General features: G+C 54.5%; 1 protein-coding gene across 9 annotated transcripts in view; it reads left to right on the forward strand.

Annotated features, from left to right (window-relative positions):
- The first annotated feature begins 911 nt into the window (after nt 1-911).
- LOC102458375 (adhesion G protein-coupled receptor E1) overlaps nt 912-24,947 on the forward strand; it is a 198,344-nt gene continuing 174,308 nt past the window's right edge. For 2 of the 9 annotated variants that reach the window (XR_012896649.1, XM_075902293.1), the window contains exons 1-11: nt 924-1,213; nt 6,250-6,297; nt 7,443-7,598; nt 8,400-8,555; nt 12,969-13,124; nt 13,900-14,055; nt 18,154-18,309; nt 19,088-19,243; nt 20,058-20,213; nt 21,193-21,330; nt 22,732-22,887. Coding sequence is in view for 8 of the 9 variants with exons in the window: in XM_075902293.1 (XP_075758408.1) it covers nt 1,183-1,213; nt 6,250-6,297; nt 7,443-7,598; nt 8,400-8,555; nt 12,969-13,124; nt 13,900-14,055; nt 18,154-18,309; nt 19,088-19,243; nt 20,058-20,213; nt 21,193-21,330; nt 22,732-22,887 (1,465 nt within the window). In the remaining variant the exon portion in view is untranslated. Of the gene's footprint in view, nt 1,214-6,249; nt 6,298-7,442; nt 7,599-8,399; nt 8,556-12,968; nt 13,125-13,899; nt 14,056-18,153; nt 18,310-19,087; nt 19,244-20,057; nt 20,214-21,192; nt 21,331-22,731; nt 22,888-24,947 lie in introns of all 9 variants that reach the window. The other 7 variants (XM_075902294.1, XM_075902299.1, XM_075902298.1 and 4 more) reach the window with 7 other exon arrangements.

Raw genomic sequence — 24,947 nt, forward strand, 5'->3', positions numbered from 1 at the left:
TGGCCCTGGACTTTATTATTGGTCCCTCCTGCCCAGGTGGTGTGTTCTACCTGAGGCATCTCCCGACGCTGCAGGCTGTGCATGGTGGATGCAGCCACCTCGCCCAGTGGAGGCACCAGCCTGCAGGAGAAGAGGAGGAGGCTACTGCTGGTGCCAGTATCTGAGGGTATCCTAGGTGGCCTGTCCCCTGCCCTCCTGGGGAAGCAGCCAGCGGAACCAGAGCCCCGGGCCACAGCGCCCTATTCACACACCGTACACAAATTATCACACCACCCTGTCCCCAGCCTCCCTCCCTGCCTTGGACTAGAATCCAAGGAAGAACTGAATGGGACAGCTCCCTCGGAACGGAAGCGTTTGGACTCTGCTGCACTTTTGTCTTGGGCCAGGGAAGAAGGAAGTTCCGACAAGGTCTCGTTTTTAACGTGCTCGGAGCCAGACGGTGCGAGTTTTCTTTTCCAAATGGACTCGCCTTCTGACGTTTGCGTTGATGTGACAGGCTGCGGTGTCATGCCAGGTCACATTTTCAAAGGCTCAAGGGAGATGAAAAGCCCATACTGAAAGGCAACATTTCGCTCAACCCCAAAACCATTTTTTTTTCCCCTCTGACTTTTTTTTTCCACAGAGAATTTTGGAAGTTTAATTCCTCAGTGGAATGAAAACAAATGTTGAAGTCATGAAGTCCTCCATCAAATGGAAGTTTCTTTCTTGAGACTGAATATTGATGCCTGTTATCTAACCACTGAGTGGTGCTGCCTTAGGAAGAGAACCCAGGTGTTCCAATTCTCCTTTCCTGCTCTACCTATTAGATCACTCTCTCCTACCCCCCCAGCTAGGAAGAGACCCAGGCATCCTGTTTCCTAGACCCATGCAAAGGCCAACCCCCTACCCACCTTCCCCACCCCACTTTCAGTTCCTAAATAGACAAGACTGCAACTTCCCCTGTGTTTCTTGTTAATAGTAGGGCTGCTATTTGGGGACACTGTTAATAAACATGTGATAGATGCCCAGAGATCACCCTGGGCAGAAGGAACAGGTCTGTTGCAAGAGGAACAGCGCTGAGCTGAAACACCGTGATAAAGAAGTGGCAGAAAAAACTGCCACTCAGCAAACTTCCTCTGCTAGAGGAGAACAGGATAAAATCAGTGCAGTTTCCTTGCCTGGCAGGAGAAGGCAGCAGCCACAATGAGGGTGCAGTTTATCACCCCCCTCGTAGGTAAGTGTGCAAGGAATTGGGTTATTTTCCTCCAATGGGGGCTTGAGAAAAACGCACCTTAACTTGAGGCCTGCGAGGGCAGGGACTGCCGTTTTGTGCGACCGTTCAGTGGGACCCACCTATGCTAAGGCAGGCAAGAGCCAGCCTGGATAGGGTTGCCAGATGGTTTAACCAAAAATACCGAACCGCCCCTCTTCCCCCCTCCCCCAAAAAAAAACAAGGGAAAAAAATTCTGTTGAGGAAAAAAAGGGGGGAGACCAAACTTGTTGAGGAAAAAAAGCCACCCCTGAGAGGACCCTGACAGTTAGTAAGCTACAAAATAAATTAAAAAACCAGCATGACCCCTTTAAGGCCCTTTGAGGCTTTTTTTTGGCCAGTGGCCATCTTGTTTTGGTGCCCCCAGCCAGAAGACAGCTCCCCGGTGGGACCACGTAAGCGGGAAGCCCTGGTCGGGGGGAGACCCGGGGGCTGAGCCTGGTTGCTGAGTGTAGTAGGGTTGCCAGGTGCCTGGTATTGTCGCCTCTAGGCAGGGGAAAATGATCAGAAAATACTGGACATTTTAGGCATCTAATATTTTCTGAATTTTTTTTACCAGAGAGGAGGTAAAAATACTGGACTGTCCGGGTCAATACCGGACACCTGGCAACCCTATGCCTGGATGCTAGCAGCATGGAGGCAGCGGGTGCACTGGGTGTATTATTGTGACTGTGGGCATCTGGTAGGCATGGAAAAGTCGAGCTGGGCTGGCGGGACAACAAGAAATGGGGAAACTCAGAGGAATGGACGTTCAGCGTTGGCCCCCTGCGGAAACCCTGAGGGCAGGTTGGGCTGGCTGGCCCCCGTACCAAAAGGAGGGGGAAGGTCCATGAGAAATCAGGACCTTGTGACTGACTGTCCCCAGGAGCGATGGGGAGAGGACAGCGCTCCCCGTCAGCCTGTGTGGCAGGCCAGGTAGGCTAATGAGGGGTCTTGTGCTCTGGGTGAGCTGGATTTGCCTGGCTCAGGCAGAGTGGGGCTGAGCTCAGGAGGGAGCTGAGTGGAGCCAGCCAGAGAGAGCCAGACAGTGCCTAGAGCAGGTCCCTGCTGGGAGCAGGGCTGCAGCCACGGAGCCAGAGGGCCCAGAGAAGCAGCCGGAGGCAGCCCAGCAGAGAGCTGAGCTGGGACTGGAGCAGCCTGGAACTGGGGCTGGTGAGGGGGGCTCTGGGCACCGGGCCCAGCCCAGGGAGATGCCCTCAGCTAGGTGGCCTCACAGGCAGCTGTGGGGCTGCCGCTGGGGAGAAGGGCCCTGCCCCCTTGAGCCTGAAGGCCAGAGCGAGTGTCCCACCTGCAGCAGCCCGGCGGCACAGCCAGGGCCTGGCAGGAGTCCTGGGACATGTGAGGAGCAGCCTGTGAACTGCCCTGACCCTCCAGGGCTGGGTGTGACGTCCCCTGCCACAGAGCAGGGTGGCCTGTTTTCCTCTCGCCTTCCCGGTTTTTATGTTTAAAAATTGCTGGGTGTGTTTGCTGTGAGCTATCAGTGATGAGCAGGGGAGGGGGGGGCAGGGAAGCCTCCGGTACAGGGAGAGGACCCCAGAATGGGGACACCCAGCCCCTGCGCTAAGTGACCTCAACGTTGGGGGTCGAGCCCCCCAGGAGTCCTGGGCCCCGCCTAGTTGTGGTTGAGGGGCTCTGCCACACAGGGGAGTGGAAGAGGAGCCCTCCAGCTCTGGGTAAAGGAAGTGGGAGCGGGGCCTCAGAGCCTTTCTCTAGCCCAGTGGTCACCAACCAGTCGATCGGGATCGACTGGTCGATCTTGGAGCCTCTGAGGGATGATCCTGATGGGTTTGACCAAGAGGCGATCAAGTGCCAGCACTTCAGCGGCCCTCCCCCCACGGCTGCGCTTCTCCTGCCCTTTGCCTTGGACTGTCCCCTCAGGAGCCCCCTGCTTACTGGGCAGGAAAGGGAGAGGAGGGTGCTTATGTCAGGGTGCCCCCTCTCCCACTCTGTGTCCTGTCTCCCAGAGCAGAGAGGGGGCACAACAGGTCTTGGGGGGGAGTTTGCTGGCTGCTTTTGGGAACGGAGCAAGGTCAGGGCAGGGGTGAGTCTGCCTTAGCCCCACTGCACCACCACCCAGGAGCCACCTGAGGAAAGCAGGGCCCTCCTGGAGCCCACATCCCGAAACCCTGCCCCCCTCCTGCACCCCAAGTCCCTACCCTAGCCCTGAGCACCCCTGCATCCAATTGCCCTGCTGGAGCCTGCACCTAGAACCCCATCTGCCTGTCACACCTGTCAGGTAACCCCTGTGTCCCCCCCTTCACTCCTGGTGTGGAGAGAATCTGTGCTGGGAAAGGCTGATGTCACAGCAAGTCCCTTCTGCTGCATGTCCCATTATTGCACCTGATATTTGATGGCTGGGGCAGGACCAGAAGGGGGTGATAAGCTGGGTGCAGGGAAGGACTTGAGTACAGGGGCTGGGCTGGTTAGTGGGGAGGGTGGGTCCCCACAACTCCACAGGCATGGGGGAGCCCAGGGGCCGGCTGACCTCTGCCCAGGACCTGGGAGACATTTACAGAGCTCTGAGCAGAGGCAGTGGTGGGGCTGGCCCTGGAGTTCCTCAGCCAGGACTCTGCTCCTGATCCACGCCCACACTGCCACCAGCATCTGCACCACACAGGCTCAGAGCGGGGTTGGCCTATGGGCTCACTGGGTGGGAGCAAAGTGTGGGGGCCTTCTCCCTCCTCCTTTCTCAGTCCTGCCTCAGCTCCCAGGAGCCTTTTCTCTCACCCCCCCCCACCCCCCCAGCGATATGATAGGATAGAAGCCTATAACATCATAACTAATGTGGAAAAACTGAATAAAGATGTTATTTACTCCTTCCCATAACATAAGAACTAGGGGTCACCAAATGAAATTAATAGGGAGCAAGTTTAAAACAAAGAAAAGGAAGGTTTTCTTCACGCAATGCACAGTCAACCTGTGGAACTCCTTGCCACAGGACGTTGCCAAGACCAGGACTTTAACAGGGTTCAAAAAAAAGAGCTAGATAAATTCATGGAGGTTAGGTCTATCAATGCCTATTAGCCAGGATGGGCAGGGATTATGACCCTAGCCTCTGTTTGTCAGTCCGGGAATGGGCGACAGGGGAGGGATCACTTGATGATTCCCAGTTCTGTTCACTCCCTCTGGGGCACCTGGCATTGGCTGCTGTTGGGAGACAGGATCCTGGGCCAGATGGACCCTGTAGTCAAGAGCGCCACCCTGATTGTCAGCGCCTGGGGACTGGTTCCTGAGGTAAATGCCTTGGGATTTGGCCCACAGAAGACTCGTTATTCTCATTATCGAGAGGTGATGCCTGGAGGGGGGAGGGGCACACAAAGGGTCACGTGCCCCCCAGGTCTCAGCTCCCCCATTTGCACAGAGATGTGCAGTGGAGGGTGCACCCCACAGTTTGAAAACTGTCGCCCCCTGCCAGGAGCCGGGGGATTGGAGGCTGCTGGGAGCCACCCGGCCTGCTTGGGTCCCTGGTTCTGTTGGGGCCGGGGCTCTGCCTGGCTGCCTGGTGGCCCTGCTCCCCAAGCCAGGCTGCTTCCCAGGCAGGGCGGGGGCACAGCTCCCGCCTGGGCCCGATGCGCTCTTGCCTTCCCCTGAAGGAGCCTGGTGCTGACCAACGACATCCCCTGGAGCTGTCGTGCTTAAAAGAAGCACCCGGGATCTTTTTCAGGGGGATAAGGCAACACGCCATGTTTATTGACCGTACATAGATCAATCAATATTTATCATATGCATGTGATACATCACACTCATGCACTCTCACACACACAAGCACACTCCATCTTGTTGTTACCAAAAGTTGCTCCCCCTAACTGCACTGGCCAGGTGAGTTAGATGGGGAGGGGTGGAGCCGGGCTTCTGCGGATCGGGATCAATGCTCCCATGTTGACAAGAGGAAAACCCAGGGTCCCTCTGCAAGATGCCTCCTTTTTATCCCTCTCATGCAGCCAATTAGTCATCACCTCGCCTTTCTTAATGCTGCTTCAAAGAGAGTCCTTCCAAGGGCAGGTGTCTGTCTGTCCAGTCTTCTTAATGAGCTCACTTTGCAGGTATTGGCTTGGATCTGGCTCCCAGACCTTCTCCACCCTGGCAACTGCTGCTGAAGGTGCCCCCTTTCATTCCCCATTCACACCTCATTCATTTCAACAGGACCATCAAGGAAAGGAGAGAGCTCAAAAGACATTTTTTTTCTTACAAGGAAAGTTTCTCTTAATACAAAGTTACAGGAGAAATGTGATAGAAATGTAGCTGTGTTAGTCTGGTGTAGCTGAAACAAAATACAGGACTATGTAGCACTTTAAAGACTAACACTAACTAAAGAAATGTTACAGAGATTCTATACGAACACTTAAAGATACATCTAAAAGGACAAAATCTTAATACAAAGTTATATGAGAGTGATAATTATATATTTTAATATTATATTATGATATTACAGGGATTTCTCCACAGAGCCGCCCCTCCCCATGGAGCCCAGCTGCCAGGAGCTGCTCCCCCAGGGGCTTGCTGCCCTGATGTTCCTGGCTCTGCTGCTGCTGCTCCTCAGCCCAGAGGTGACTCACGGGCCCCTTGCTCAGCAAGAACTACCGAGGTCTCTGAACCCAGCTGAGTGGACACAGAGTCTGCTTGTGGGACATGGGCCGGGGAGCTGTGATTTGGCTGAGTTCAACCAGCAGAGCCAGAAATAAATCCCTCATTTGCCCCTGCCCAGCACTCTGCCCACTAGACCACACAGCCTCCAACACAGTACATGCAATAAAGCCCAGTGCCATCGGGCCATTCTACCTCCCTGTCAGGGTGGTTAAACACTGGAATAAATTGCCTAGGGAGGTTGTGGAATCTCCATCCCTGGAGATAGTTAAGAGCAGGTTGGACAAACATCTATCAGATTCTAGACGGTGCTTGGTCCTGCCGTGAGGGCAGGGGACTGGACTTGATGATCTCGCGTGGTCCCTTCCAGTTCTGGGATTCTACGATTCTATCCTTGCCTGTTTCTCCTCTTTCAGGCTTTTGCTGGCTCATCTGCCTCAAGGAGACTCATTTCTCCAGCGCGGGTAAGTTAATGCCTGGAAACCTGGGCAAAATCTCCAGAACTGAACCCCTGTGTCCTGCAGCTGGAAGGGGCTTTGAGCAGGCAAAGAACTTTGCATCCCATTTCCTCCTCCCCTTTCCCTGCATTTTCCTCTTTCTGATGTTCCATTTTATTCTGCTCCCTTGTGTTGTGTCTGCCTCCCCCTTCCTCTACTTGCCAGAAAGCCGGGTGCTCAGCAGGGTGCTAAACAGAGCTGCCTTTTAATTCCATGACCAGCGCCGGTTCCTTCAGCGTTTCCCACTGAACAGGTGCAATGAGCCATTGCTAGGCCCTGGTCACACAAGGGGCATCTGTGGGGGTGTCCCTGGCACTGTCATACTCCCCCCAAAAATTCCTCTATGCCCCCATAGAGGAAGGGCATGCCCCACACTTTGGGGGTCACTGTGCTAACGGTTGCAAGTCAAGCACTCCGAAGTTAGGAAATGCCAGATCCAAGCGTCTCTACCCCCATGTGAGTTATGCCCCTGGCTTCCCTTATGTGATCACAGCCTGTTTTTCCCACTGGTCTCCTGCCTCTTTCAGTGCACAGGTTAGATCTGCACTGGGCATAATAAAGGCTGGGTAGTGAGGGAGCTTGTGACCTGTATGTGCTGCAGGAGTCGGAAGGCCTGTAGAGAACGAGGCAGGGGTTTTCCGGAAGAGAAAGGATGGGCCTCCAGGTAAGGCAGCTGAGGGCCCCTCTCCTCACACACCTCTGACGTACCAAGGCACCGGAGCCCCGCACTTCCTGCTGCTCCCCCTCCCTCCCAGAGCTGGAATGCTGCCAACAGCTGATGCGCCAAGTTCCAGCCCATGGAGGGGGGCGTGGGAGGGGGTACGGAGCACAAATCAGGCGATTCGTGGTGCTCCTAAAAGTGCTGGGGGGGGGGGAAGGAGTAGGACGTGTGGGGCTCCGGTGCCCCAGTGCGTGAGAGGCGCGTGCGTTGAGGAGGAAGGAGACATGGGGATCCTAGGGTCGCAGGTTGCCCACCACTGGGGAAGGCAGGAGCGCTCTGTGTCCTCCTGCCCACGGGCCCATAGGGGGACCTGTAAGACCCTCCCACTGGGGGCAACACAAGCACTTCCCTGGGCCACTGAGTGACTCCAGTTCTGTTTGCTCCTGTCCAGAGATCAATGAATGTTTCCAAGTCCCCCCGCCCTGTGGCCAGAATGCCGTATGCCTTGACACTGCCAGAGGTTTTTCCTGCATGTGTGAACCTGGCTACAGCTCTTCCAAAGGAGACTCCTGGCTGCCCGGCAGCATCGCCCCTCTGGACTGCTCAGGTGAGAGCCAGTGGGAAGCCTGAAGGCATTCTCCCGGCAGGGTCTCTCCTGCGCCCAGACAGTCATGGAGGGACTCCCGGCGCACACCAGCCCCTCAGCCCGGCTCTGTGTCTGGTGCCCTCCTGGGCCTGGTGAGAGCCAGCACCCCTGGGACCACGGCCGTCTCCGCGCAGCCTTTGCTCTCAGGGATGCCCATGACCGGGCACCAAAGCCCTTTGTGGCTCATTGCCCCGTGCCCAACACACGTCGGGGTGGCTTGTGCAGAGCCAGATCCACACCCAGAGTGAAGGGCACAGAGTCACTGGGACCAGGCCCCCGGGGCTGCTGCTCCATTGTCTCCCCGGAAACAACAATGGTTTTCCATCAGCCGGGCTGGGTCTGGGGCTTTGCCCTGCTCTGACACACCGGGCTGGGGCTGGCGCAGGACTGGGGGGCGGCGTGGTGGGGGCTGTAAGGAATTAACTAAAGCTTGTGACGGACACGGGAAATCTGGGCAACAGGGTGCACCAGGCGCACCAATGGGCCATTTGGATGGAGACCCAGGGCACAGACGTGCTGAGGGACAGCTGAGCAGCCTCCGCTCCCATCGGTGCCCTGCCTCTGAGCACGTGGCCCTGCAGTAATGGGCAAGGAGATGTGGGGAGAGAAAATTGTCTCCATGTCACTATCTCCATCTTGTCCATGGGCCTGGCGAGTCCTTTGCCCCCTTTACTCCATGTCTGGCACAATGGGCCTCTGATCCCGGTTTGTCCCTGTAAGTGTCACTGTGATTAATGATCGATTCCCTGTTCTTCTGTTTAGATATTGATGAATGTTCTCAGAACTCATCGATCTGTGGCCTTCACAGCTTCTGCATCAACACCCCTGGGAGTTACAGCTGCCGATGCCAACCAGGCTATTTTTCCCCTGGGGGGAACTCTTGGAAACCTGGCGACAGCCACAGCTTGAACTGCGCAGGTACCAGTCGCGACACGCTGCCCTCCCTGGCAAAGCCATGGAATAGACATCAGGCCCTGACGGTCTCAAAGGCTGGGATGCGGGTGTTGCTCACTGTGCTCCGTGCTTGAGAAGCTTAGTCTAAAGTGTGCGGAGCTAGGCCCTGGCATGTTTGTGATCATTACATAACATAAGAACAAAAAAAACGGCGGTACTGGGTCAGACCAAAGGTCCATCTAGCCCAGTATCCTGTCTACCGACAGTGGCCAGCACCAGATGCCCCAGAGGGGGTGGACCGAAGACAATGATCAAGCGATTTGTCTCGTGCCATCCCTCTCCAGCCTCTGACAAACAGAGGCCAAGGACACCATTCCTACCCCCTGACTAATAGCCTTTTATGGACCTAACCTCCATGAAATTATCTAGCTTCTCTTTAAACTCTGTTAGGGTATGTCTACACTACCATCCTAGTTCGAACTAGGGTGGTTAATGTAGTCATACGAACTTGCTAATGAAGCCCGGGAAATTCAAATCCTGGGCTTTATTTGCAAGTTCGTATGACTACATTAACCACCCTAGTTCGAACTAGGGTGGTAGTGTAGACATACCCTTATAGTCCTAGCCTTCACAGCCTCCTCTGGCAAGGAGTTCCACAGGTTGACTACAAGCTGTGTGAAGAAGAACTTTCTTTTATTAGTTTTCAACCTGCTATCCATTAATTTCATTTGGTGTCTTCTAATTCTTCTATTTAGGGAACTAATAAATAGCTTTTCTTTATCTGCCCTCTCCACACCACTCATGATTTTATATGCCTCTATCATATCCCCCCTCAGTCTCCTCTTTTCTAAACTGAAAAATCCTAGTCACTTTAACTCTCTTCATATGGGACCCGTTCCAAACCCCTAATCATTTTAGTTGCCCTTTTCTGAACCCTTTCCAAGGCCAAAATATCTTTTTTGAGGTGAGGAGACCACATCTGTACACAGTATTCAAGATGTGGGCGTACCATAGTTTTATACAGGGGCAGTAAGATATTCTGGGTCTTATTTTCTATCCCTTTCCTAATAATTCCTAGCATCCTATTTGCCTTTTTGACCGCCGCTGCACACTCTGAGGAAGTTTTCAGAGAACTATCCACAATAACTCCAAGATCTCTTTCCTGATTTGTCGTAGCCAAATTAGCCCCATCATACTGTACGTATAGTTGGGGTTATTTTTCCCGATGTGCATTACTTTACACTTATCCACATTAAATTTCATTTGCCATTTTGTTGCCCAATCACTCGGTTCGGTGAGATCTTTTTGGAGTCCCTCACAGTCTGTTGACTATCCTAAACAGTATCATCCGCAAACTTTACCACCTCACTGCTTACCCCTTTCTCCAGATCATTTATGAATAAGTTGAAAAGGATTTGTCCCAGGACTGACCCTTGGGGGACACCACTAGTTACCCCTCTCCATTCTGAAAATTTACCATTTATTCCTACCCTTTGTTTCCTGTCTTTTAACCGGTTCTCAGTCCAAAAAAGGACCTTCCCTCTTATCCCATGGCCATGTAATTTACACAAGAGCCTTTGGTGAGGGACCTTGTCAAAGGCTTTCTGAAAATCTAAGCATACTATATCTACTGGATCCCCCTTGTCTGCATGTTTGTTAACCCCTTCAAAGAATTCTAACAGATTAGTAAGACAGGATTTCCCTTTACTGAAACCATGTTGACTTTTGTCCAACAAATTATGTTCTTCTACATGCCTCACAATTTTATTCTTTACTATTGTGTTGATTAATTTGCCCGGTACTGAAGTTAGACTTACCGGTCTGTAATTGCCAGGATTACAAGTGTCAAATTTTAGCATGAATGACAGTGCTTAAGAGTGATGCCTCCCTGCCATCCTCCCACCAAGAGCAGTTTCTGTTGTGCAGCACTGGGCCCACCTGCATTCACCAGAGTGCCCTAAGTTCACCCTCAATTACCCACACCTCAGGGGGCCACCGCTGCTCCTGCAAGTCCGGCTTCTCTGGTTAAGACAGCTGAGGGCTGCTTTGGGGAACTGGATTGTCTCCCTGCCTCTGCCACAGATTTTTGGTCTGATGCTGGGCAAGTCACTTATCCCACTTTTCAAGGGGCTCATTTTCTGGGCCTACTTCGCAGAGGTGCTGAGTGCTTCCAGCTGCGAGCAGTGCTTGGCTGCAGAAAGAGAAGGACTCTGACAAAGCAGGTCCTGGAGGTCTCCAATGGAAATGCGGTACCCAAATTACAGCTTTGGACTCCGTGCCTCAGTTCCCCATCTGCAAAATGGGCAGAACCCTGTCCAAGGCCAAAATATCTTTTTTGAGTTGAGGAGACCACATCTGTACACAGTATTCAAGATGTGGGTATACCATAGTTTTATACAGGGGCAGTAAGATGTTCTGGGTCTTATTTTCTATCCCCTTCCTAATAATTCCTAGCATCCTATTTGCCTTTTTGACCGCCGCTGCACACTGTGTGGAAGTTTTCATAGAACTGTCCACGATAACTCCAAGATCTCTTTCCTGATTTGTCACAGCCAAATTAGCCCCATCATACTGTACGTATAGTTGGGGTTATTTTTCCCGATGTGCATTACTTTACACTTATCCACATTAAATTTCATTTGCCATTTTGTTGCCCAATCACTCGGTTCGGTGAGATCTTTTTGGAGTCCCTCACAGTCTGTTGACTATCCTTAACAGTATCATCCGCAAACTTTACCACCTCACTGCTTACCCCTTTCTCCAGATCATTTATGAATAAGTTGAAAAGGATTGGTCCCAGGACTGACCCTTGGGGGGACACCACTAGTTACCCCTCTCCATTCTGAAAATTTACCATTTATTCCTACCCTTTGTTTCCTGTCTTTTAACCGGTTCTCAGTCCAAGAAAGGACCTTTCCTCTTATCCCATGGCCATGTAATTTACACAAGAGCCTTTGGTGAGGGACCTTGTCAAAGGCTTTCTGAAAATCTAAGCATACTATATCTACTGGATCCCCCTGGTCCACATGTTTGTTAACTTCTTCAAAGAACTCTAACAGATTAGTAAGACAGGATTTCCCTTATCTGAAACCATGTTGACTTTTGTCCAACAAATTATGTTCTTCTACATGCTTCACAATTTTATTCTTTACTATTGTGTTGACTAATTTGCCTGGTACTGAAGTTAGACTTACTTGTCTGTAATTGCCAGGATCACCTCTAGAGCCCTTTTTAAATATTGGCGTCACGTTGGCGCCACCCAGTATCATCGGAGCCACTTCACAGGATCAGCACTCACCAACTTTACCTACCCACCCCACCACTTGCTTTTCCTTTTCTGCCACGGGGGGGCCTGCAGAGCTTTTCTCATACCCATGGGCCACTGCTACCCTTGCCAACAAGGGTTAAAGTCTGTGCCCCAACCCTCTACCCTTCCTTGATGAACGGCAGCGGGGAGCGGAGGGAGGATGGAGTGAGCAGGGGCAGGGCAGTTGGGAGAAGAGGCATGAAGGAGGCGGGGCCAGGGTATTTGGGTTTGCGGTAGATCTCGGATTGCACTGAAATTCAGAAAGTGACCTTGTGCGTAAAAAGGTTGCTATGCCTGGATTAGACTGGGATATAAAAACAGCAGGAACATCGGACGGGACCTTCCGAAGCGTCTAGCGCCAGCCCCTGATGAAAGCAGGTTTTGGGGCATGCGGGTCGCTGGTCTGACCCAGTCTGGCCATCCCTGTGTTCTTAAATGAGAGACGTTTTCAGACCTGAATGGTAAATGTCCCATTCATGATTTTGATGCACTAACCCATGACCCAGGGGGTTATTAGCTGGCTCCAAATGTCACAGCCTCTGTCTTGGCTGATGCACAGACAGGATCTCTACAGCGCAAAGCAGCGATGGGCAAGGATAGTGAGTGGGCTGCAAGAGAGCCCCTCCTTCCTCTCAGGGGGCCGGAGCAGATTATGGCCCCCTAGGGTTCCTCCGGCAGCCTTGCGGAGACCCCACCTGCCCCTCTCCCCACACACCTCTGACGTACCAAGGCACCGGAGCCCCGCACTTCCTGCTGCTCCCCCTCCCTCCCAGAGCTGGAATGCTGCCAACAGCTGATGCACCGTGTTCCAGCCCATGGAGGGGGGCGTGGGAGGGGGTACGGAGCACAAATCAGGCGATTCGTGGTGCTCCTAAAAGTGCTGGGAGGGGGGGAAGGAGTAGGACGTGTGGGGCTCCGGTGCCCCAGTGTGCGAGAGGCACGTGCGTTGAGGAGGAAGGAGACATGGGGACCCTCTGGTCGCAGGTTGCCCACCACTGGGGAAGGCAGGAGCGCTCTGTGTCCTCCTGCCCACGGGCCCATAGGGGGACCTGTAAGACCCACCCACTGGGGGCAACACAAGCACCTTCCTGGGCCACTGAGTGACTCTGGTTCTGTATGTTCCTGTCCAGGTATCAATGAATGTTCCCAAGTCCCCCCGGCCTGCGGCCCGAATGCCTTATGCCTTGACACTGCCAGAGGTTTTTCCTGCATGTGTGAACCTGGCTACAGCTCGTCCAAAGGAGACTCCTGGCTGCCCGGCAGCGTCGCCCCTCTGGACTGCTCAGGTGAGAACCAGTGGGAAGCCGAAGGCGTTCTCCCAGCAGGGTCCCTCCTGCCCCCACACAGCCCCTTGGCCTGGCTCTGTGTCGGGTGCCCTCCTGGGCCTGGTGAGAGCCAGCACCCCTGGGACCACGGCCGTCTGCACGCAGCCTTTGCTCTCAGGGATGCCCACGACCAGGCACCAAAGCCCTTTGCTGCTCATTGCCCCATGCTCAATGCACTGGGGTGGCTCATGCAGAGCCGGATCCTCGCCCAGGGTGAAGAGCACAGAGTCAGTGGGGCCAGGCCCCCGGGGCTGCTGCTCCATCGACACCCCAGAAACAACAGCGATTTGACATCAGCCGGGCTGGGATCGGGTCTTTCCCTGCTCTGACACACTGGGCTGGGGCTGGCACAGGGCTGGGGGGCGGCAGAGCGGGGGACGTAAGGAATTAACTAAAGCTTGTGACGTACACGGGAAATCTGGGCAACAGGGTGCACTAGGGACAGGGACGCCAATGGAGCCATGTGGATGGAGACCCAGGCGGAGACGTGCTGAGGGACAGCTGAGCAGCCTCTGCTCCCATCGGTGCCCTCCCTCTGAGCACGTGGCCCTGCAGTAATGGGCAAGGAGAGGTGGGGAGAGAAAATTGTCTCCATGTCACTATCTCCATCTTGTCCAGGGGCCTGGCGAGTCCTTTGCCCCCTTTACTCCATGTCTGGCACAATAGGCCTCTGATCCCGGTTTGTCCCTGTAAGTGTCACTGTGATTAATGATCGATTCCCTGTGCTTCTGTTTAGATATTGATGAATGTTCTCAGGTCCCTTCGGTCTGTGGCCTTCACAGCTTCTGCATCAACACCCCTGGGAGTTACAGCTGCCGGTGCCACCTTGGCTATTCTTCCCCTGGGGGGAACTCCTGGAAACCTGGCGACAGCCACAGCTTGAACTGCGCAGGTACCAGTCGCGACACGCTGCCCTCCCTGGCAAAGCCACGGAATAGACATCAGGCCCTGACGGTCTCAAAGGCTGGGATGCGGGTGGTGCTCATTGTGCTCCGTGCTTGAGAAGCTTAGTCTAAAGTGTGCGGAGCTAGGCCCTGGCATGTTTGTGATCATTACGTAACATAAGAACAAAAAAACGACCATACTGGGTCAGAACAAAGGTCCATCCAGCCCAGTATCCTGTCTGCCGACAGTGGCCAGCACCGGGTGCCCTAGAGGGGGTGGACTGAAGACAATGATCAAGCGATTTGTCTCGTGCCATCCCTCTCCAGCCTCTGACAAACAGAGGCCAGGGACACCATTTTATCCCCTGGCTAATAGCCTTTTATGGACCTAACCTCCATGAAATTATCTAGCTTCTCTTTAAACTCTGTCAGCGTATGTCTACACTACCACCCTAGTTCGAACTAACTTAATTCGAATTAGTTAATTCAGACTAAGCTAATTCGAACTAGTGCATCCAGACCTAAAAACTAGTTTGAATTAGCATTTTGCTAATTCGAACTAGCATGTCCACACTGAGTGGACCCTGAACCCAGGTTTAGGATGGCCGGAAGCAGTGCCGGCAGGGCATCAGATTAGGACTTAGAGCGTGGAGATGCTGTCTCAGGATAGCCGAGGGCTGTGCTTAAAAGGACCCAACCCCCATCCCGGACAGACAGTTCTCAGGGGTGCCCCGCTTGCAAAGCAGTCCTTGCTTGGAGTGTCCTGAGTGCCCACACTCGGCACATCACAGCACTCAGCCATCAGCCCGGCTGCACTTTCCGCAAGCTGCCATCCGGGGGGGGGGCATCAATCAGGGGGCTGCAGGAGAGTTTCCACCCCGAGGAGCCTGCAGAGCCAGCCCAGTCCTCTTCATCGGGGGCTCGTACCCCATTCCTCCCTCACATCCTTCCACTTACCCATCCCTAGCCCCGCTTCCTGATGTACAAAATAAGGGACACGTGTAGTCAAAAATAGAAACTCTCTTTATTGAACAAAACTGGGGGAGACTGGGAAAAGGAGGTGGGAGAGGGGAAGAGAGAGGGTGGGAGAGGGGAGGGCAACTAAAATGATCAGGGGTTTGGAACAGGTCCCATATGAAGAGAGGCTAAAGAGACTGGGACTTTGCAGCTTAGAAAAGAGGAGACTGAGGGGGGATATGATAGAGGTCTATAAAAGCATGAGTGGTGTGGAGAGGGTGCATAAAGAAAAGTTCTTCATTAGTTCCCATAATAATAGAAGGACTAGAGGACACCAAATGAAATGAATGGGTAACAGGCTTCAAACTAATAACAGAAAGTTCTTGTTCACAAAGCAAATAGTCAACCTGTGGAACTCCTTGCTGCAGGAGGCTGTGAAGGCTAGACCTAGAACAGAGTTTAAAGAGAAGTTAGATAAAGTCAGGGAGGTTGGGTCCATGGAGTGCTATTAGCCAGGGGGTAGAAATGGTGTCCCTGGCCTCTGCTTGTGGAAGGCTGGAGATGGATGGCACGAGACAAATGGCTTGGTCGTTGTCTTTGGACCACCCCCTCCAGGGTTCGAATTAAGCGCTCCGCTAGTTCGAATTAAGTTTGAACTAGCGGTCTGTATGTGTAGCGCCTATCAAAGTTAATTCGAACTAACATCTGTTAGTTCAAATTAACTTTGTAGTGTAGACATACCCTTATAGTCCTAGCCTTCACAGCCTCCTATCGCAAGGAGTTCCACAGGTTGACTACACGCTGTGTGAAGAAGAACTTTCTTTGATTAGTTTTAAACCTGCTACCCATTAATTTCATTTGGTGTCCTCTAGTTCTTCTATTTAGGGAACTAATAAATAACTTTTCTTTATCCGCCCTCTCCACACCACTCATGATTTTATAGACCTCTCTCATATCCCTCCTCAGTCTGCTCTTTTCTAAACTGAAAAGTCCCAGTTGCTTTAACCTCTCCTCATATGGGACCCGTTCCAAACCCCTATCGTTTTAGTTGCCCTTTTATGAACCCTTTCCAAGGCCAAAATATCTTTTTTGAGGGTTACCCCTCTCCAATCGGAAAATTTAACATTTATTCCTACCCTTTGTTTCCTGTCTTTTAACCAGTTCTCAATCCAAGAAAGGACCTTCCCTCTTATCCCATGGCCATGTCATTTACACAAGAGCCTTTGGTGAGGGACCTTGTCAAAGGCTTTCTGAAAATCTAAGCATACTATATCTACTGGATCCCCCTTGTCTGCATGTTTGTTAACTTCTTCAAAGAACTCTAACAGATTAGTAAGACAGGATTTCCCTTTACAGAAACCATGTTGACTTTTGTCCAACAAATTATGTTCTTCTACATGCCTCACAATTTTATTCTTTACTATTGTGTTGATTAATTTGCCCGGTACTGAAGTTAGACTTACCGGTCTGTAATTGCCAGGATTACAAGTGTCAAATTTTAGCATGAATGACAGTGCTTAAGAGTGATGCCTCCCCGCCATCCTCCCACCAAGAGCAGTTTCTGTTGTGCAGCACTGGGCCCACCTGCATTCACCAGAGTGCCCTAAGTTCACCCTCAATTACCCACACCTCAGGGGGCCACCGCTGCTCCTACAAGTCCGGCTTCTCTGGTTAAGACAGCTGAGGGCTGCTTTGGGGAACTGGATTGTCTCCCTGCCTCTGCCACAGATTTTTGGTCAGATGCTGGGCAAGTCACTTATCCCACTTTTCAAGGGGCTCATTTTCTGGGCCTACTTTGCAGAGGTGCTGAGTGCTTCCAGCTGTGAGCAGTGCTTGGCTGCAGAAAGAGAAGGACTCTGACAAAGCAGGTCCTGGGGGGTCTCCAATGGAAATGCGGTACCCAAATTACAGCTTTGGACTCCGTGCCTCAGTTCCCCATCTGCAAAATGGGCAGAACAGATTCTGTCCACCCAGTGTCATCGGAGCCAGTTCACAGGATCAGCACTCACCAACTTTACCTACCCACCCCACCACTTGCTTTTCCTTTTCTGCCACGGGGGGGCCTGCAGAGCTTTTCTCATACCCATGCGCCACTGCTGCACTTTCCAACAAGGGTTAAAGTCTGTGCCCCAACCTTCTACCCTTCCTTGGTGAACAGCGGCGGGGAGTGGAGGGAGGATGGAGTGAGCAGGGGCAGGGCAGTTGGGAGAAGAGGCATGAAGGAGGCGGGGCCAGGGTATTTGGGTTTGCGGTAGATCTCGGATTGCACAGAAATTCAGAAAGTGACCTTGTGCGTAAAAAGGTTGCTATGCCTGGATTAGACTGGGATATAAAAACAGCAGGAACATCGGACGGGACCTTCCGAAGTGTCTAGCGCCAGCCCCTGATGAAAGCAGGTTTTGGGGAATGCGGGTCGCTGGTCTGACCCAGTCTGGCCATCCCTGTGTTCCTAAATGAGAGACGTTTTCAGACCTGAATGGTAAATGTCCCATTCATGATTTTGATGCACTAACCCATGACCCAGGGGGTTTATTAGCTGGCTCCAAATGTCACAGCCTCTGTCTTGGCTGATGCACAGACAGGATCTCTACAGCGCAAAGCAGCGATGGGCAAGGATAGTGAGTGGGCTGCAAGAGAGCCCCTCCTTCCTCTCAGGGGGCCGGAGCAGTTTATGGCCCCCGAGGGTTCCTCCGGCAGCCTTGCGGAGACCCCACCTGCCCCTCTCCCCACGCACCTCTGACATACCAAGGCACCGGAGCCCCGCACTTCCTGCTGCTCCCCCTCCCTCCCAGGGCTGGAATGCTGCCAACAGCTGATGCGCCGTGTTCCAGCCCATGGAGGGGGGCGTGGGAGGGGGTACGGAGCACAAATCAGGCGATTCGTGGTGCTCCTAAAAGTGCTGGGAGGGGGGGGAGGAGTAGGACGTGTGGGGCTCCGGGGCCCCAGTGCGCGAGAGGCGCATGCGTTGAGGAGGAAGGAGACATGGGGACCCTCTGGTCGCAGGTTGCCCACCACTGGGGAAGGCAGGAGCGCTCTGTGTCCTCCTGCCCACGGGCCCATTGGGGGACCTGTAATACCCACCCACTGGGGGCAACACAAACACCTTCCCGGGCCACTGAAGGACTCCGGTTGTGTTTGCTCCTGTCCAGGTATCAACGAATGTTCCCAAGTCCCCCAGCCCTGCGGCCCGAATGCCTTATGCATTGACACTGCCGGAGGTTTTTCCTGCATGTGTGCACCTGGCTACAGATCTTCCAAAGGAGACTCCTGGCTGCCCGGCAGCGTCGCCCCTCTGGATTGCTCAGGTGAGAGCCAGTGGGAAGCCCGAAGGCGTTCTCCCCGCAGGTCTCTCCTGCCCCCAGACAGTCATGGAGGGACTCCTGGTGCACAACAGCCCCTTGGCCCGGCTCTGTGTCTGGTGTCCTCCTGGGTCTGGTGAGAGCCAGCACCCCTGGGACCACGGCCGTCTGCACGCAGCCTTTGCTCTCAGGGATGCCCATGGCCGGGCCCCAAAGCCCTTTGCTGCTCATTGCCCCGTGCCGAACACACGCCAGATCCTCACCCAGAAGGGTACAGAGTCACTGGGACCAGGACCCCGCGGCTGCTGCTCCATTGTCTCCCCGGAAACAACAACGGTTTTCCGTCAGCTGTGCTGTGTCCTGGGCTTTGCCCTGCTCTGACACACTGGGCTGGGGCTGGCACAGGGGTGGGTGGCAGCGGGGTGGGGGCTGTAAGGAATTAACTAAAGCTTGTGATGGACACGGGAGATCCGGGGGACAGGGTGCAGTAGACACACCAATGGGGCCCTGTGGATGGAGACCCAGGGCAGAGACGTGCTGAGGGACAGCTGAGCAGCCTCCGCTCCCATCGGTGCCCTGCCTCTGAGCACGTGGCCCTGCAGTAATGGGCAAGGAGATGTGGGGAGAGAAAATTGTCTCCATGTCACTATCTCCATCTTGTCCAAGGGGCCTGGCGAGTCCTTTGCCCCCTTTACTCCACGTCTGGCACAATGGGCCTCTGATCCCAGTATGGCCCTGTAAGTGTCACTGTGATTAATGATCGATTCCCTGTGCTTCTGTTTAGATATTGAAGAATGTTCTCAAAACCCATCGATCTGTGGCCTTCACAGCTCCTGCATCAACACCCCTGGGAGTTACAGCTGCCGGTGCCAACCAGGCTATTCTTCCCCTGGGGGGAACTCCTGGAAACCTGGCGACAGCCACAGCTTGAACCGCACAGGTACCAGTCGCGACACTCTGCCCTCCTTGGCAAAGCCACGGAATAGACATCAGGCCCTGACGGTCTCAAAGGCTGGGGTGCGGGTGGTGCTCATTGTGCTCCGTGCTTGAGAAGCTTAGTCTAAAGTGTGCGGAGCTAGGCGTTGGCATGCCTGGATTAGACTGGGATATAAAAACAGCAGGAACATCGGATGGGACCTTCCGAAGCGTCTAGTGCCAGCCCCTGATGAAAGCAGGTTTTGGGGCATGCAGGTCGCTGGTCTGACCCAGTCTGGCCATCCCTGTGTTCCTAAATGAGAGACGTTTTCAGACCTGAATGGTAAATGTCCCATTCATGATTTTGATGCACTAACCCATGACCCAGGGGGTTTATTAGCTGGCTCCAAATGTCACAGCCTCTGTCTTGGCTGATGCACAGACAGGATCTCTACAGCGCAAAGCAGCGATGGGCAAGGATAGTGAGTGGGCAGCAAGAGAGCTCCTCCTTCCTCTCAGGGGGCCGGAGCAGTTTGTGGCCCCCTAGGGTTCCTCTGGCAGCTTTGCGGAGACCCCACCCTGCTCCTAAAAGTGCTGGGGAGGGGAAGGAGTAGGACGTGTCGGGCTCCGGTGCCCCAGTGCGTGAGAGGCGTGTGCGTTGAGGAGGAAGGAGACATGGGGATCCTCAGGTCACAGGTTGCCCACCACTGGAGAAGGCAGGAGCGCTCTGTGTCCTCCTGCCCACGGGCCCATTGGGGGACCTGTAGCACCCACCCACTGGGGGCAACAGCACCTTCCTGGGCCACTGAGTGACTCTGGTTCTGTTTGCTCCTGTCCAGGTATCAACGAATGTTCCCAAGTCCCCCCGGCCTGTGGACCGAATGCCTTATGCCTTGACACTGCTGGAGGTTTTTCCTGCATGTGTGAACCTGGCTACAGATCTTCCAAAGGAGACTCCTGGCTGCCCGGCAGCGTCGCCCCTCTGGACTGCTCAGGTGAGAGCCAGGGGGAAATCTGGGTGACAGGACAAACCAGGCGCACGAATGGGTCCGTGTGGATGGAGACCCAGGGCGGAGATGTGCTGAGGGACAGCTGAGCAGACTCCGCTCCCATCGGTTACGGGGGAGGGGCGGGTACTCTGCCTCTGAGCACGTGGCCCTGCAATAATGGGCAAGGAGATCTGGGAAGAGAAAATTGTCTCCAGGCCACAGTGGGGGAAACTGAGGCATCAGGTGGGGAATGGAATTGATGAAAGTCGCAGAGAATCAGTGGAAAAGCTACAAGTGGAACTTAGGAGCCTCGACTCCCCCTTCTGCTTTATCTACTAGACCTCACTCCCCTCCTGGAGTGCCATCCTGCTAGGACCAATCCAGCACCTCCCTACCCCACTGCCAGCAATCGAACCCAGGTGTCCGGACTCCCCTTCCCTCCTCCCCTGTCTCCTCCCTGCTCCAGCTCCCAGCCCTCCCTCTCCTCACAGAGCTGAGAAGGGAACCCAGGCGTCCTGGCCCCCTCTTCCTAGGCCACTAGCATGGCCGCCTCTGGGGGGCAGCATCTTGGAATCCTGCTGGGAGCCATATTCCTTGCACACTGCGTCCTCTGCTGCCAGCTGCTGGCCCTGCTCCCCCGCCCTCCTTCCCCCATCCTGCCACCAAGAGGAGGCTCTGTTGTGGAGCGCTGGGCCCATCTGCATTCAGTGTTGTGCCTTGAGGACACCACCTGCACCAGGACCCAAGCGGGCCACTGCTGCCCCTGCAAGCCCGGCTTTGCGTCCTGTTCTGAGGAGCAGCGTGTCACTGATGCAGCAGCGCAGCGCAATGGTGAGAGCCGGCCAGGCACAGGGCAGAGTCACTGATGCAAAAGGCTCCTGGTGCTGATGGAAAGATTCCCACAGTGGGGCTTGGGTCAGTGTGGGGGGCTGGGGCAGTAGGACACTGGTGTCCCAGTGGCACACGTGGATTCTTCTTTATCTAGATATTGACGAATGCTCCCGAGACCCATCGCCCTGTGACCCCGACTCCATCTGCACCAACACACCGGGCAGTTACACCTGCACGTCCCGGGCAGGCTCCCTCCTGCCCAGCCAGCCTGGCACCCCCTTCAGCCACACAGGTAAGTGTCTGATGTGGGGGATGCGGGTTGGGGGGGAGGGTTGCTAACACTGGTTCTGCAGTGGTCCCCAGGTGAGATCAGTGTTGCCTGTGCCTCCTCCCCGCCCCATTCCTACTTCCTCCGGAGTCCCAGGCACTACTGCTACAGCGATTTCATAGGGATGGTACCAGAGGTTCCCAGCCTGGCTAGTTAGAGGATCCGCTGCCACACAGCTCACTTCCTCCAGCCCTCTGCTCGCAAAATCCCACCTGTCCATGGACACCCCCATTCTCCAGTGGATCTGGGGAGAGACCACGGGATTGTCATGGGATTCCCATGCAGGGAAACTAATCCTTGCAGAAAGGAAAAGACTTGGCAAAGGTCACATGGGGACCCCAACTGATTTTGGGCAGTCTCCAAAGCGCTAGACACATTCATGAAACATCACCAGTTTTAAAACAGATTTCCAAATATTTCTGGCATAAGAAAGGACTTTCTCTCTGTGAGGCGCTGATTTGGGTGGAGGATTTCTTTAAACCTAGTTAATGGAATAATCAGAGGGAAAGAAAAGGAAACTATGTGGAAGAAAAAGGATCCCTATAGACTCTCTTAAAAGGGGTAGGGATGATAATGGTGAAGGGAGAAAGATTACATGTCCAGGGATGGACAGAAGAGACAGGAAGACGTGGGAAGTTAGCCTTTGGTACTCTAGGAATTAAAATGAAAACGTGTATTTCGGAGAAGGGTGGTCGTTTGAAGGATTTGGTTTGAAAAACTTTACGTGTGTGAAGATCCAAGCATTTCAGCCTAACGCTGCATACTAGGATTGAGCATCGAAAGGTCTATCCAGGGGTTTTTACAGATGTGATTTTTATCCTCTTCAGCAACACCCTGATGAAATCCTCTAAAGCAGGTTTTAAGCTGAGGCCCTGCAGACTAACCAGTTCTTAGAGAATCTGACAGGAACGCCCAAAGGTTTATCAGCAAATTCAGAAACTGTCTGTGTATGAATGCAGGGGGTTGGGCAGAGCTGGGCAGGGTGGCAAATCCTGTGAAATGGGTTCATTGACAATTGAATGGCTCTTTAACAATATGAACGTTCTGCTACGGGAGGGAGGCGTGGGAGGGGGTACGGAGCACAAATCAGGCGATTCATGGTGCTCCTAAAAGTGCTGGGAGGGGGGGAAGGAGTAGGACGTGTGGGGCTCCGGTGCCCCAGTGCGTGAGAGGCGCATGCGTTGAGGAGGAAGGAGACATGGGGATCTTCAGGTCGCAGGTTGCCCACCACTGGAGAAGGCAGAAGCACTCTGTGTCCTCCTGCCCACGGGCCCATAGGGGGACCTGTAAGACCCACCCACTGGGGGTAACACAAGCACCTTCCTGGGCCACTGAGTGACTCCGGTTCTGTTTGCTCCTGTCCAGAGATCAACGAATGTTCCCAATTCCCCTCGCCCTGCGGCCCGAATTCCTTATGCCTTGACACTGCTGGAGGTTTTTTCTGCATGCATTTACCTGGCTACAGCTCTTCCAAAGGAGACTCCTGGCTGCCCGGCAGCATCTCCCCTCTGGACTGCTCAGGTGAGAGCCAGTGGGAAGCCGAAGGCGTTCTCCCGGCAGGTCTCTCCTGCCCCCAGACAGTCATGGAGGGACTCCTGGCGCACACCAGCCCCTCGGCCCGGCTCTGTGTCCTGTGCACTCCTGGGCCTGGTGAGAGCCAGGCACCAAAGCCCTTTGCTGCTCATTGCCCCATGCTCAACACTCGCCGGGGTGGCTCGTGCGGGGCCGGATCCTCACCAGAGTGAAGGGCGCAGAGTCACTGGGGCCAGGCCCCCAGGGCTGCTGCTCCATCGACTCCCCTGAAACAACAGCGATTTTCCATCAACTGGGCTGGGACCGGAGCTTTGCCCTGCTCTGACACACTGGGCTGGGGCTGGCGCAGGGCTGGGGGGGCGGCAGGGTGGGGGCTGTAAGGAATTAACTAAAGCTTGTGACAGACACAGGAGATCCAGGGGGACTGGGTGCACTAGACACACCAGTGGGGCCATCTGGATGGAGACCCAGGGCAGAGACGTGCTGAGGGACAGCTGAGCAGCCTCCGCTCCCATCGGTGCCCTGCCTCTGAGCACGTGGCCCTGCAGTAATGGGCAAGGAGATGTGGGGAGAGAAAATTTTCTCCATGTCATTATCTCCATCTTGTTCAGGGGCCTGGCGAGTCCTTTGCCCCCCTGACTCCCACGTCTGGCACAATGGGCCTGAATGACTCCGGTTGTGTTTGCTCCTGTCCAGGTATCAATGAATGTTCCCAAGTCCCCCAACCCTGTGGCCCGAATGCCTTATGCAATGACACTGCAAGAAGTTTTTCCTGCAAGTGTTTACCTGGCTACAGCTCTTCCAAAGGAGACTCCTGGCTGCCCGGCAGCGTCGCCCCTCTGGACTGCTCAGGGGAGCGCCAGTGGGAAGCTGAAGGTTTTCTCCCAGCAGGGTCTCTCCTGCCCCCAGACAGTCATGGAGGGACTCCCGGCGCACACCAGCCCCTTGGCCCAGCTCTGTGTCCGGTGCCCTCCTGGGTCTGGTGAGAGCCAGGACCCCTGGAACCACGGCCGTCTCCGCGCAGCCTTTGCTCTCAGGGATGCCAATGGCCGGGCACCAAAGCCCTTTGCTGCTCATTGCCCCGTGCTCCACACACACCGGGATGGCTTGTGCGGGGCTGGATCCTCACCCAGCATGAAGGGTGAAGACTTGCTGGGGCCAGGGCCATGGTGCTGCCACTCCATCGACTCCCCTGAAACAGCAGTGATTTGCCATCAGCCGGGCTGGGACCGGGGCTTTGCCCTGCTCTGACACACCGGGCTGGGGCTGGCGCAGGGCTGGGAGCGTGGGGTTGTAAGGAATGAACTAAAGCTTGTGATGGACACGGGAAATCCCGGTGACAGGACGCACCAGTCGGGCCGTGTGCATGGAGATCTATGGGGGAGACATGGTGAGGGACAGCTGAGAAGCCTCCACTTCATTGGTTACAGGGGAGGGGCGGGTGCTCTGCCTCTCAGCACGTGGCCCTGCAATAACGGGCAAGGAGATCTGGGGAGAGAAAATTGTCTCCATGTCACAGCAGGGGAAACTGAGGCATCAGGTGGGGAAAAGACTTGACCAAAGTCGCACAGAATCAGTGGAAAAGCTACGAGTGGAACCCAGGAGCCCCGACTCCCCCTTCTGCTTTATCTACTAGACCTCACTCTCCTCCTGGAGCCCTGCCTGTGCACCATCCTGCTAGGACCAATCCAGCACCTTCCTACCCCACCGCCAGCAATCGAACCCAGGTGTCCGGACTCCCCTTCCCCCCTCCCCAGGCTCCTCCCTGCTCCAGCTCCCAGCCCTCCCTCTCCTCACAGAGCTGAGAAGGGAACCCAGGTGTCCTGGCTCCCACCTCCCAGGCCACTAGCACGGCTGCCTCTGGGGGATGGGCAACATATTGCAAACCTGCAGGGAGCCGTATTCCTGGCACGGTGCTTCCTCTGATGCCACCTGCTCCCCTCTATGCCATCCTCCCACGGAGAGAAGGCTCTGTTGTGCAGACCAGGGCCCATCTGCATTCAGTGATGTGACATTGGACACCACCTGCACCCACATCCCAGGGGGCC

Source organism: Pelodiscus sinensis, chromosome 19 (genome assembly GCF_049634645.1).
Source record: "Pelodiscus sinensis isolate JC-2024 chromosome 19, ASM4963464v1, whole genome shotgun sequence".
In the NCBI taxonomy this organism is placed as follows: Eukaryota; Metazoa; Chordata; order Testudines; family Trionychidae; genus Pelodiscus; species Pelodiscus sinensis.